This window comes from Apium graveolens, chromosome 9, assembly GCF_009905375.1.
Source record: "Apium graveolens cultivar Ventura chromosome 9, ASM990537v1, whole genome shotgun sequence".
Lineage (NCBI taxonomy): Eukaryota > Viridiplantae > Streptophyta > Magnoliopsida > Apiales > Apiaceae > Apium > Apium graveolens.
In genome coordinates, this window is record NC_133655.1 from 86,042,148 (window position 1) to 86,053,523 (window position 11,376).

General features: G+C 40.0%; 1 protein-coding gene and 1 non-coding gene across 2 annotated transcripts; both read right to left on the reverse strand.

Moving 5' to 3' along the window:
* Positions 1–815: 815 nt before the first annotated feature.
* LOC141685382 (uncharacterized) lies at positions 816–1,253 on the reverse strand. Its single transcript, XM_074490487.1, has one exon. The coding sequence runs from the start codon at positions 1,251–1,253 to the stop codon at positions 816–818; it is 438 nt and encodes a 145-aa protein (XP_074346588.1).
* A 2,606-nt stretch (positions 1,254–3,859) lies between these two features.
* LOC141688504 (small nucleolar RNA R71) lies at positions 3,860–3,966 on the reverse strand. The gene has a single exon (XR_012561944.1). It is a non-coding gene; the product is annotated as a small nucleolar RNA R71 (small nucleolar RNA).
* Positions 3,967–11,376: the final 7,410 nt, after the last annotated feature.

The window sequence follows — 11,376 nt, forward strand, 5'->3', positions numbered from 1 at the left end:
GGTCTTCCCAATAAGGTCCTAAAGGATCTTATTTACCAATCTTTGGTATGTGGCTCCGGCATTCTTGAGACCAAATGCCATAATGAGGTAACAAAAATACCAAAGGCAGTGATTAATGATACCTTGGGTATATCATCTTTATGCATATTGATCTGATTGTATCCACCAAATCCGTCCATGAAACTCAATATCTCGTGCCCCGCGGTAGCGTCTATCAGAGTGTCTATCCTTGGAAGGGGGAAACAATCCTTCGGGCATGCATCATTCAGATTAGTGAAATTAACACACATTCTCCATTTTCCATTGACCTTCTTTATCATTACAGGATTTGCTAACCATTTTGGAAACTGTATCTCTTCAATGAAACCAACCTCTAAGAGCTTCTCAACTTCTTGCTTGATAGCTTCCTGCCTTTTAGGGGCGAAACTCATTTTCTTTTGCTTTATTGTCTTTTGATTCGAATCCACGTTCAACTTGTGGGTGATCTACTCTGGGTCTATACCAGGCATATCTGTTACCAACCATGCAAACACGTCATTATTCTCTTACAAGAACCTTATTAACTTTCCTCTAAGGGGCTCCTCCAATGATGCTACAATGAAAGTTACTTTCTCGGGATCCTTGAGAGCCAAAGGGATCCGGATCAAATCTTCGACCGGTTTTCCTCGCTTCTCATTATTCTCACGGATATCCAGATTTTTTATGGGCAAGACCCTCCCCCGACTCCATCTGTCTTCAGCGAGGCTAAATAACAGGTTTTGGCCATCTCTGGTCTCCTCTTTCTTCTCATATCCCGCTTCTGGTTGGAAACTTGATTACGGAATGGTAGGATGAGGGGACTGTCTGAAGGCATGTATACCCGTCCTTCCCATGATTGCATTATATGTTACTCTAGCCTTAACCACCACAAAATTCAACATCCGCGTTGCTTGTCTTGGCTCCTGCCCCATTGTTAGATATAGTTTAATTATTCCTTTAATAGGAGATTTGACTCCAGGGAAACCATATATCGGCATATCAGTCGGGGTTAATTGAGAATCATTGTATCCCATCCTTATGAAGGTATTGTATAGTAAGATATCTACCGATGCTCCATTGTCTACAAGGACTCTCTTTACCGGGCTGTTTCCTCTGATAGGTGTTATGACTAGGGGATCGTCATAGGGAAACTTGACCCCTTCCAATTCGAAATGATCGAATGTTATTGCTACTCCCGTCTTGGCCCTTTTCGGAACTTGTCCAATGATGGGCATGACTTCTTTAGCATAAGTTTTACTTGAGTATTTAGACGATCCAACTATAGTCGGTCCTTCAAAGTTTGCATTAATCACCGATCCTCGGGGTTGGGGATTTTTGCCCTGATCATCTTGATCCCTCCCGCGGTCATCAAAATTCCTTCTTCCATTATTATTTCTTTCTCCTCTTTCCGCATCTCCAGTATACTTACTCGATCTCCCTTTTCGAATAAGGAATTCAATTTCATCTTTCAGTTGTCGGCCTTCATCGGTGTCATGACTAGCATCTTTGTGGAATCTACAATATTTGATTTTATTTAGTTTGGCAGGATCATCCTTCAGGGGTTTAGGCCAACGAACATCTCTATCTTTCTCGATTTCTATCAAGATCTGGCTCCTAGGAGCATTCAGCCTAGCATACTCGATAAACATTTGTCCAGGCCCTCCCTTCTTCGGGGTTGAGTCGGCTTCTTTGTTAACCCGTGAATACTTATCCTTTACATCATACTCTTGATATGTTTTCCTCTTCTTTTGTTGAGTGGCATTTATGACGCTTTATTACGCTCCGTAAAGCTTTGGATTGGTGTATTTGTACTCAAGTTATTGGTGTTTTAATTTGTTTTCTAGTGTTTTAAATTTTCAGGCATTATCTAGGTAATCAGCTGAATTAGCATTATTTTGGTACTAATTTGGTGTTAGGAAGGTGTTGGAACAAAAGCTCTTGGAAAACCGGCTCGAATCAGCAAGGAAAAATAAAGAAGTCAAAATTTTCATCAGGAAGTCAGCGCGCCCGCGCCCAAAGTCCAGAAGCTCAGCACGCTCGCAATGTTCAAGCGCGCGACCACGCCAGGTCGAGAAAAGAAATCCTGATTCTATTGGGCTTTTAATCCAGAAGACTTCTACTCTGTATGGGGCTGCTATATATACATAAATAAGCTCATTTTTTATAAGGAGACATACCAGAGAACAAGGAGAAGGCGTAAGAAGACCGTTTTGGCACAATTCAACCAAGGCGAAGAAGATCTAGTTTTAACTTATGATTCTTTATTTAAGTTGTAACATTGGATGCTAGTTTTCTTATTCTTGAACCTATACTCTTGTTTCGTACTTTGTTTATTATTCGTTTATAAAGACTACGTTTATTATACCATGCTTTCATCGGAACCCACGTTGATGATGAGTCCGATTATGGGCTAATCATTATCTTGGGGTTCTAATGAATTTATTTATGGATTTCTTTAGTTGATTTATTTTGATGCCTTAGTGTGTGGTGATTGTATGATAACCTAATATTGGTTGTGCTTTTTTATCTTATGAGCGTCGTGAACTTACAAGATAATGTGTTAATTCTTAATGAAGCGAAAGTGAATTTAAGGGTTTAGAACTTGTCATGCTAGCATAGGTTCATGTGTATTTTTTATGCATGATTTATAGGTAATTTTAACCATCTTACTTGCCCCATATAATCACGATAGATAACTTGCGCATTAAACCATTATGTTGTCAAATTCTATAGACATATAGGGTCTCAATATAATTGGTGTCTATTCAGCTTCTATCTCTTTTATGGATGTCTGGTAGTATGGTATTTGTGTAACGGAAGTTGGCGGTTATCAGTTTCGTGTTATCTGATTAGTGTCATCACCATTACATGCTAAGGTTAAGAATGAAAAGGCTATTGAATAAAGTATCTAATGAAGTAAGAATCTCATGTTTGTCATATATATTAATTCAACCATTTTTATTCTCTTAGTTATAATTGTTAGATTAGTTTAGTTAAAACAATCTCAATTTGTTAATTGTCTTAGCATTGGATAATAACCATATCATTGTTGCATAAATGCATATTTTAAAATTAACCAAAGAGTCTATGTGGGAATGAATTTGATTTAAATCTTATACTACTTGCAAACGCGTATACTTGCGTGTATTTTAGCGTGTGATTAGCGACTAACAAGTTTTTGGCGCCACTGCCAGGGACTCGGTGTTAATTTTTGGTTTATGTATTTTTTATCAGTGGTCATTAAAATTTATTGATTCGGACATTGTTACTTATCTGTTTCCTTGTCTTATTTCAGGTACTCTAGCGAGCGTGTATGCATACGCGTTCTCGATCTCGTAAGAGAAATCTGGATCAAGCCGAGGAAGAAGCTGTAGTGGTTCAAAGGGAAGTTGTTGAGGATGAAGAGAAGGTAGAAGAAGAAAATAAAGTCGAGGAACCAGTTTTAGTAGTGATGGGAGATCAAGCAGAAATTCCTAAGGCTTTGATGGACTATTCTCAGCCTAAGATCAATGATATCCAATCAAGCATCATCAGACCAACCATCTCGGCTAACACTTTTGAGATCAAGTCGAGCACGATTCAGATGATACATAACTCAGTTCAGTTTGGGGGTTCTCCTACAGAAGACCCCAACATGCACATCAGGGATTTTATCGAGATCTGTGACACTTTTAACTTCAATGGTGTGTCTGAAGATGCTATTAAACTGTGACTCTTCCCATTCTCTTTGAGGGATAAAGCTAAGTGCTGGTTACATTCTCTACCACCAGGGTCTATCACAACTTGGGAAGATCTTGCTCAAAAGTTTCTCACTAAATTCTTCCCTATGGCGAAGACTGCTGCAATCAGGAATGCTCTTACTCAGTTTGATCATCAAACTGGAAAATCTCTGTGTGAGGCTTGGGATCGATATAAGGAGATGCTAACGAAGTGCCCACACCATGGCATGCCTGATTGGATGATTATAAACTGTTTCTACAATGAATTGGGTGCTACTTCTAGACCCATGCTCGATGCAGCATCAGGAGGAGCCTTGTGGGCTAAAAGCTACAATGAAGTTTATGAATTAATTGAACTGATGGCTACTAATTAATACCAGAATCCTTCCTAGAGGCTAACTCAGGGAAAAATAACAGGAATTTTGGAGTTGGATGCAGCAACTGCTATAACTGCCCAACTTAAGGCTTTGGCGATGAAGGTGGACATTTTGGCTAATTATGGAGTTAATCAAATCTCTAGTGTCTGTGAGCTTTGTGTTGGTGCCCTTGAGACTGATCAGTTTTCTATTTCTAGTGAATTAGCTCAGTTCATGAGCAACTTTCAGCGATCACAACAACCTGTGCCAGCCACCTATCATCCTAACAACCGCAATCATCCTAATTTCAGCTGGAGCAACGCTCAGAATGCGGTTCAACTTCCTTATCAGCAGTACCCAGCTAAGCAGTACAACCCCCTGGTTTTCAGCAATCGCAATATGCACCAAGACAGTAACTTCAACTGTAACAAGATAATGAAAAATCTGAATTAGAGGAGTTGAAGCTTATGTGCAAAAACCAAGCTGTTTCTATAAAGACCTTGGAAAATCAAATTGGACAAATTGCCAATACCTTGCTAAATCATCAACCTGGTACATGATAAGTGGCATTTTATACCACTTAGAACGTCTTAAAATAGCTTAAATTGGTGTCTTGAAATCAAGTATTTTGTGTATTTGATGCGGTTTTTCTAGTATTTGTGCATTTCAGGGTAATAGTTGCATTTCGGGGGAGTAATCATCAAGAATAAGCCTTGGCACGTGTTTAGCATTGCGAGAGGGAAGAGGGAAGCAGATTACAACAAAGAAACGGAGCAAACTCAGAAAAAATCCAGTAGATGTTTGAGCGCCCGCTCAGCTATGCTGAGCGGTCGCGCAGGGTCGGGAAAAAAAGATAAATTATTTTAGACTTCTATTTCTGTTTGGCTTCCAACTTCTGTGTAATCTGAGTTTTATGGGACTTCTATATAAGTAGATTCAGAGATGTTTTCACTAGGTTGGATCGTTGTATTAAGCAAGGAGAGAAGGAGATAAGGAAGAAGACCATTTAGCACACCGCAACGAAGAGGAAGCATATTTTCTTGTGATTCTTTATTTCGTTGTAACGTTGGATGCTAGTTTTCTTTGCTTTGAACCTATTTACTCTTGTGACGTACTCTGGTTTAATATAATTAGTTTAGTTATTATTATCTTGTGTTTATTTATCATTTTTTCATAAGAACCCATGATGACGATAAGTGCTATCATGGGCTAATCGTGATCATGGGGTCGTAACGGATTTACTATGGAATTCTTTAGTTAGTTGTTTAATACCTTAGTGTGTGATGATTGTATGATATCTAGTATTGGTTGTGCGTATTCGTCTTATGTGCGTCGCGAACATATAAGATATGGTGTTAATCTCTTGTGAAGCGACGGTGGATCTCGAGATTTAGAACTTGCCATGCTAGCATAGGTTCATGTATGATGTTGCATGATTAGTGGGTAACTCTAACCGTTTTATTCGCCCTGTGTAATCAAAAGGAATAACTCGTGCTTAAATTATTATGTTGTCAATTTCTGTAGACATATAGGGACTCAACATGATTGATGCCTATTCAACTTCTATCTTAATTGTGGATGTTTGGTAGAATGGTATTAGTACAATGAAAGTTGGCTTTTATCAGTTTCGTGTTATTCGATTAATATCATCACTGTTGCATGTTAAGGGTAATAACAATGACTATTGAAGGAAATAGTAATGAAGTTGTGATCTCATGAGTGTTTTAATATTGTTAATTCGAAGTATTAGTTAAGTGGTTAATTTTAGTAGTTAATTGTATTTGATAATTAGTGAACAATTCTAAGTGTTATTGTCTTAACATTGAGAAGTAAACATACATTGGTGAGTGAGTTTAATTGAACATAATTAGTCTGAGTCTCTGTGGGAACGAACTAGAAAGTATTCTATATTACTTGCGAACGCGTATACTTGCGTGTATTATTAGCACGTGTTTTTTCCCTAACAGTACACTTTCTAGTGACACTGAAGTACCAGGAAAGAGGGAAGTTAAGGAGCAGGTGAAGGAAATCACTTCGAGGTCTGGGAAGGTTGCGAATCTTGAACAAACTCAAGTTTTGAATGAATAAGCTGAGGCTGAAGAAGAAGCAGAGCAGCAAGAAGCAGAAGTGGAACCAAGGAAGATTAATGTTGAGCACACTCCTTCTGAGGGTAATACAGGGGAGAAACAAATCTATCCTCCACCGCCTTTTCCTAAGCGGCTGCAGAAGAAAAAGATGGATAAGCAATTTGAGAAGTTTATGGAGGTGTTCAAGAAACTTCATATCAACATACCTTTCGCTAGGGCTCTTGAGCAGATGCCTAGTTACGCAAAGTTTATGAAGGGTATTATCTCTCGAAAAGTGAAGCTAGATGATTTAGAGACTGTTGCTCTCACGGAGGAATGCAGTTCTGTGCTGCAACAGAAGTTGCCTCCAAAGCTAAAAGATCCCGGAAGCTTCACTATTACATGTACTATTGGAAAAGTGTCTTTCGACAGATGCTTATATGACTTGGGAGCTAGCATCAATCTGATGCCCTTGTCAATATTCAAGCAGTTGGACTTGCCTGATCCAAAATCGACTTATATGACTTTATAGTTGGCCGATCATTTTATTACATATCCGCGAGGTATTGTGGATGATGTCTTGGTCAAAGTTGATAAACTCATCTTCCCTGCTGATTTCGTAATTCTTGATTTCGAGGAGGATAAGAAGATTCCCATAATCCTGGGGAGACCCTTCTTGGCGACTGGTTGTACCTTGATAGATATGTAGAAGGATGAACTTACAATGCGAGTGCTGGATCAGGATGTAACTTTTAATGTGTTCAATGCTATGAAATTTCCTACGGAAAATGAGGAGTGCTTAAATGTGGATTTGGTCGATTCTGTGGTGACTTCAGAACTTGATCAATTGCTAAGGTCTAATGCCTTAGAGAAGGCCTTGTTGGGGAATTCAGATAGTGAAGATGACGAAGGTAAAAAGCAATTACAACATCTGAATGCTTCTCCTCGGAAGAGGAAGATTGATATTCCTTTTGAACTCTTGGAATGGAGGAGTTGAACAAAGCTCCTAAATGCCTCAAGCCATCTATTGAGGAAGCTTCTACTCTTGAGCTTAAGCCTTTAACTGAACATTTGAGGTATGCTTTTTTAGGTGATGCACCTACTCTGCCTGTGATTATTGCATCTGACCTTTCAGGTAGCGATGAAGAGAAGCTCTTGAGGATTCTAAGAGAGTTCAAATTGGCAATCGGGCGGACCATAACAGATATTAAGGGAATCAGCCCTTCTTATTGCATGCATAAAATTCTGCTAGAGGAAGGTAGAAAGCCTACGGTTGAGTAGCAAAAAAGACTTAATCCAATCATGAAGGAAGTAGTGAAGAAGAAAATTCTTAGGTGGCTGGATGCAGGGATTATCTATCCCATTTCTGAAAGTTCTTGGGTTAGTCCAGTTTAGTGTGTCCCGAAAAAAGGAGGTATCACAGTTGTTGCTAATGAGAAGAATGAGCTCATTCATTCGAATAGTCACGGGATGGGGATTTTGTATGGACTACAGGAAGCTGAACAAGGCCACTAGGAAGGATCACTTCCCTCTGTCTTTCATTGATCAGATGCTTGACAGATTGGCTGGTCACGAGTACTACTGTCTTCTGGATGGCTATTCGGGTTATAATCATATTTGTATCACTCCAGAAGATCTGGAGAAGACTACATTCAGTTGTCCATTTGGTACTTTCACCTTCAGACGAGTTTCTTTTGGTCTGTGTGGTGCACCAGCCATATTTCAGAGATGTATGATGGCTATCTTTTCTGATATGATTGGTCAGAATGTGGAGGTGTTAGTGGACGACTTCTCTATATTTGGCGATTCTTTTGATGAATGCTTGCAAAATCTTGGACATGTTTTCAAGAGATGTGTTGAGACCAACTTGGTTCTCAATTAGGAGAAATGTCACTTTATGGTGCGACAAGGCAGTATTCTTAGGCACAAGGTCTCTAATAAAGGTCTTGAGGTGGACAAAACCAAGGTGGGGGTCATTGAAAATCTTCCTCCACCAATTTCTGTTTAGGGAATTTGTAATTTTCTTAGTCATGCGGATTTTTATAGGCGTTTCATCAAGGACTTCTCTAAGACTTCGAAACCATTATGCAGTTTGTGAGAAAAAGATGTCCCTTTCAAGTTTGATGACGAGTGCCTTGCCGCTTTTGAGACACTGAAAAAGAGTTTAATCACGACACCTATAATAACTGCACCTGTCTGGAATGAACCTTTTGAGATGATATGCGATGCAAGTGACTATGCAGTTGGAGTAGTTCTTGGGCAGAGAAAGAACAATATATTTCATGTGGTCTACTACGCCACTAAGACCTTGAATGGTGTTCAACTGAATTATACTACCACGGACAAAAAACTTTTGGCTATTGTCAATGGTTTTGAGAAATTTCAATCTTATCTACTTGGGACTAAAGTGACAGTTTTCACTGATCACGTTACAATTCGTTATCTCATCTCGAAGAAGGACTCGAAGCCTAGATTGATCATATGAGTTCTTTTGTTTCAAGAATTTAAATTAGAGATCAAGAACAGAAAGGGGACTGAAAATCAAGTCGATGATCATCTATCTCGTTTAGAAAACCCTAATGCTACCTCACTGGACAAGACATTGATAAATGAGTCTTTTCCCAATGAGCAGCTGTTTGGAGTGCAAGAGGAAGAACCATGGTTTGTAGACATTGTGAACTACCTTGTGAGTAATATCATGCCTCCTGACTTATCATATGCTCAATGGAAGAAGTTTCTATATTAAGTGAAGTGGTATATGTGGGATGAGCCATTTCTTTTTCAACAAGGAGCTGACCAAATCATCAGGAGATGTATTCCTTACAGCGAAACGGGGGGGATCTTGCGAGATTGCCACTCAACGACTTATGGAGGACACTATGGTGAAGAAAAGACAGCAGCTCGTATTCTTCAAGCAGGTTTCTTTTGGCCAACCTTGTTTAAAGATGATCATCAGTTCATTTTGAAATGTGATCGAAGTCAACATGTGGGTAATATGTCTAAGAGGGATGAGATGCCTCTTAATGTGCTTCTCGAGGTTGAAGTCTTCGATGTTAGGGGAATTGACTTTATGGGGCCATTTGTCTCATCTTGTAACAATCAGTGCATCTTATTGGCGGTCGATTATGTGTCGAAATGGGTTAAAGTTAAGGCATTGTCAATGAACAATACAAAGGCGGTGCTTAATTTTCTTCACAAGCAGATATTCACAAGGTTTAGAACTCCAAGAGTCATAATCAGTGATGAGGGGTCGTATTTTTGAAATCGCAAGTTCACTGCTATGATACAAAGGTATACTGTGAATCCGCATTGCTACGGCTTATCATCCTCAGACAAATGGACAAGCTGAGGTGTTTAATAGAGAGATTAAGCGCATTTTAGAGAAAGTTGTTTGTCCATCAAGGAAGGATTGGTCTTTGAAGCTCGATGAAGTTGTTTGGGCATATAGAACAAAATATAAGACTCCATTGGGAATGTTGCCATTCCAGTTGGTTTATGGTAAGGGTGTCATTTGCCTGTGGAGCTTGAGAATAAGGCATATTGGACTTTGAAGAAGTTGAATCTTGACTTGGATGCAGCTAGAAAGAAGAGGATGCTTCAATTGAATGAACTCGACGATTTTCGACTTCAAGCTTATAAAAATAACAAAATTTATAAGGAGAAAGTCAAGAGGTGGCATGATATGGGTCTGGTGCTCAAATCATTTGTGCCGGGACAACAAGTTCTTTTGTTTAACTCCCGTCTCCGTCTTTTCCCTGGAAAGTTGAAGTCAAGGTGGTCAGGGCCCTTCGTAATCAAAACTATGTTTCCACATGGAACGGTGGAAATTTTTTAGAATAATTCAATCCAAATATTCAAGGTAAATGGTCAGAGGTTGAAGCATTACTATAGTGACACGGCAAACCGTGAGGTGGTTAGTGCCGTTTTATTGTCTATTTGATCTCAAGATTCTACGTCGAGCTAACGACGTAAAACAAGCGCTTCTTGAGAGGCAACTCAAGTTTGTTGTACATTAGTAGGTAGAGGAAGCAAGAAGAAAAGAGAAAAACACAAAAAAATCAGAAAAATAAAAAAAGTCAGGGCCAACTTCAGAAGCCGAGCGCGGCCGCGCTGATCTAGCGCGCGGCCGCGCTGTTTTTCCAGAAACCAAGCACGCCCGCGCTGATCTAGGGCACGACCGCGCCGATTTAGCAGAAGGTGAGCGCGCCCGCGCTGGTCTAGCACGTGGCCGCGCTGGGGTCCCAACTCAGAGAAAAATAAAAATAGCTGTTGTGAAGAGAAAATCGGGATTTTTACTACAAAATCAATTTCTACCCGAATTTTACTCTTCTACATCCCAAATTTCCCTCTCCAAATCAAACCCATTATTCCCACGATTCCCATAATCAATTCCCACTTCTATTCCATATCTAATTCTCTTCTCACCACCTATATATGCATACACTTATACACAAACTTCTCCACCACTTCACAAATTCTCAAACACAGATCTCTCTCAAATACTTAGCTTTTATTCTCTCTTATTCAATCCCAATGCCGCCTAAGAGACAAAGAACTCAAGTAAGTAGCAGCACCACCGATTCTTCATCTGCGGGTGGTGTGAGGCCGAGGTTTTTGACTCCCGAGGCTGAAGCAGAGTACACGAGGCTTCTCTTGAAGCCTATAGCAAATGAGCGAGGTTTTCTGCCATTAGGGAAGGATGGTAAGTTGTTGGAGATGATTCTGGAGATGGGCTGGGTTCCTTTTTGCGAGGCTCCCGCTGCTGTGCCCATGAGTGTTGTTCGACAGTTTTATGCTAATGCGAAGGCAGAGAAGAATGGCTTCATGGTGGTTAGGGGGACGACTGTGGAGTATTGTGCTAATGCGATAAGGAGGGTGATTGAGCAGCCCGTGAGGAAGTCCGGTCAGGACACTTGGAACGATAAGACTCCAGAGGACTTTAACTTGGATCTGATCGTTGCTACTCTATGTGTGCCTGAGACTCAAAGGAAGTTCAAGTGAGGCACAACTAATTACTCCACGTTCTCTGGTCGTGCATAAACAGGTTTACACGGGCTTGGAATTCATTTATCTGTGCTAACATCATGCCATCTTCTCATGTGCATGAGATTACGGTGGAGCGTGCTCGTCTGTTGTGGGGTATTCTTCAGGGCGATTATCTTGATTTGGGGATGGTTATATATCAGGGGATTTTGAGATTTTTGCGAGGAGGTACTA

What these genes read in the sequence shown, in the direction of transcription:
- LOC141685382 (XM_074490487.1), bottom strand. Translation starts at nt 1,253, where the DNA reads ATGCCCATCATTGGACAAGTTCCGAAAAGGGCCAAGACGGGAGTAGCA.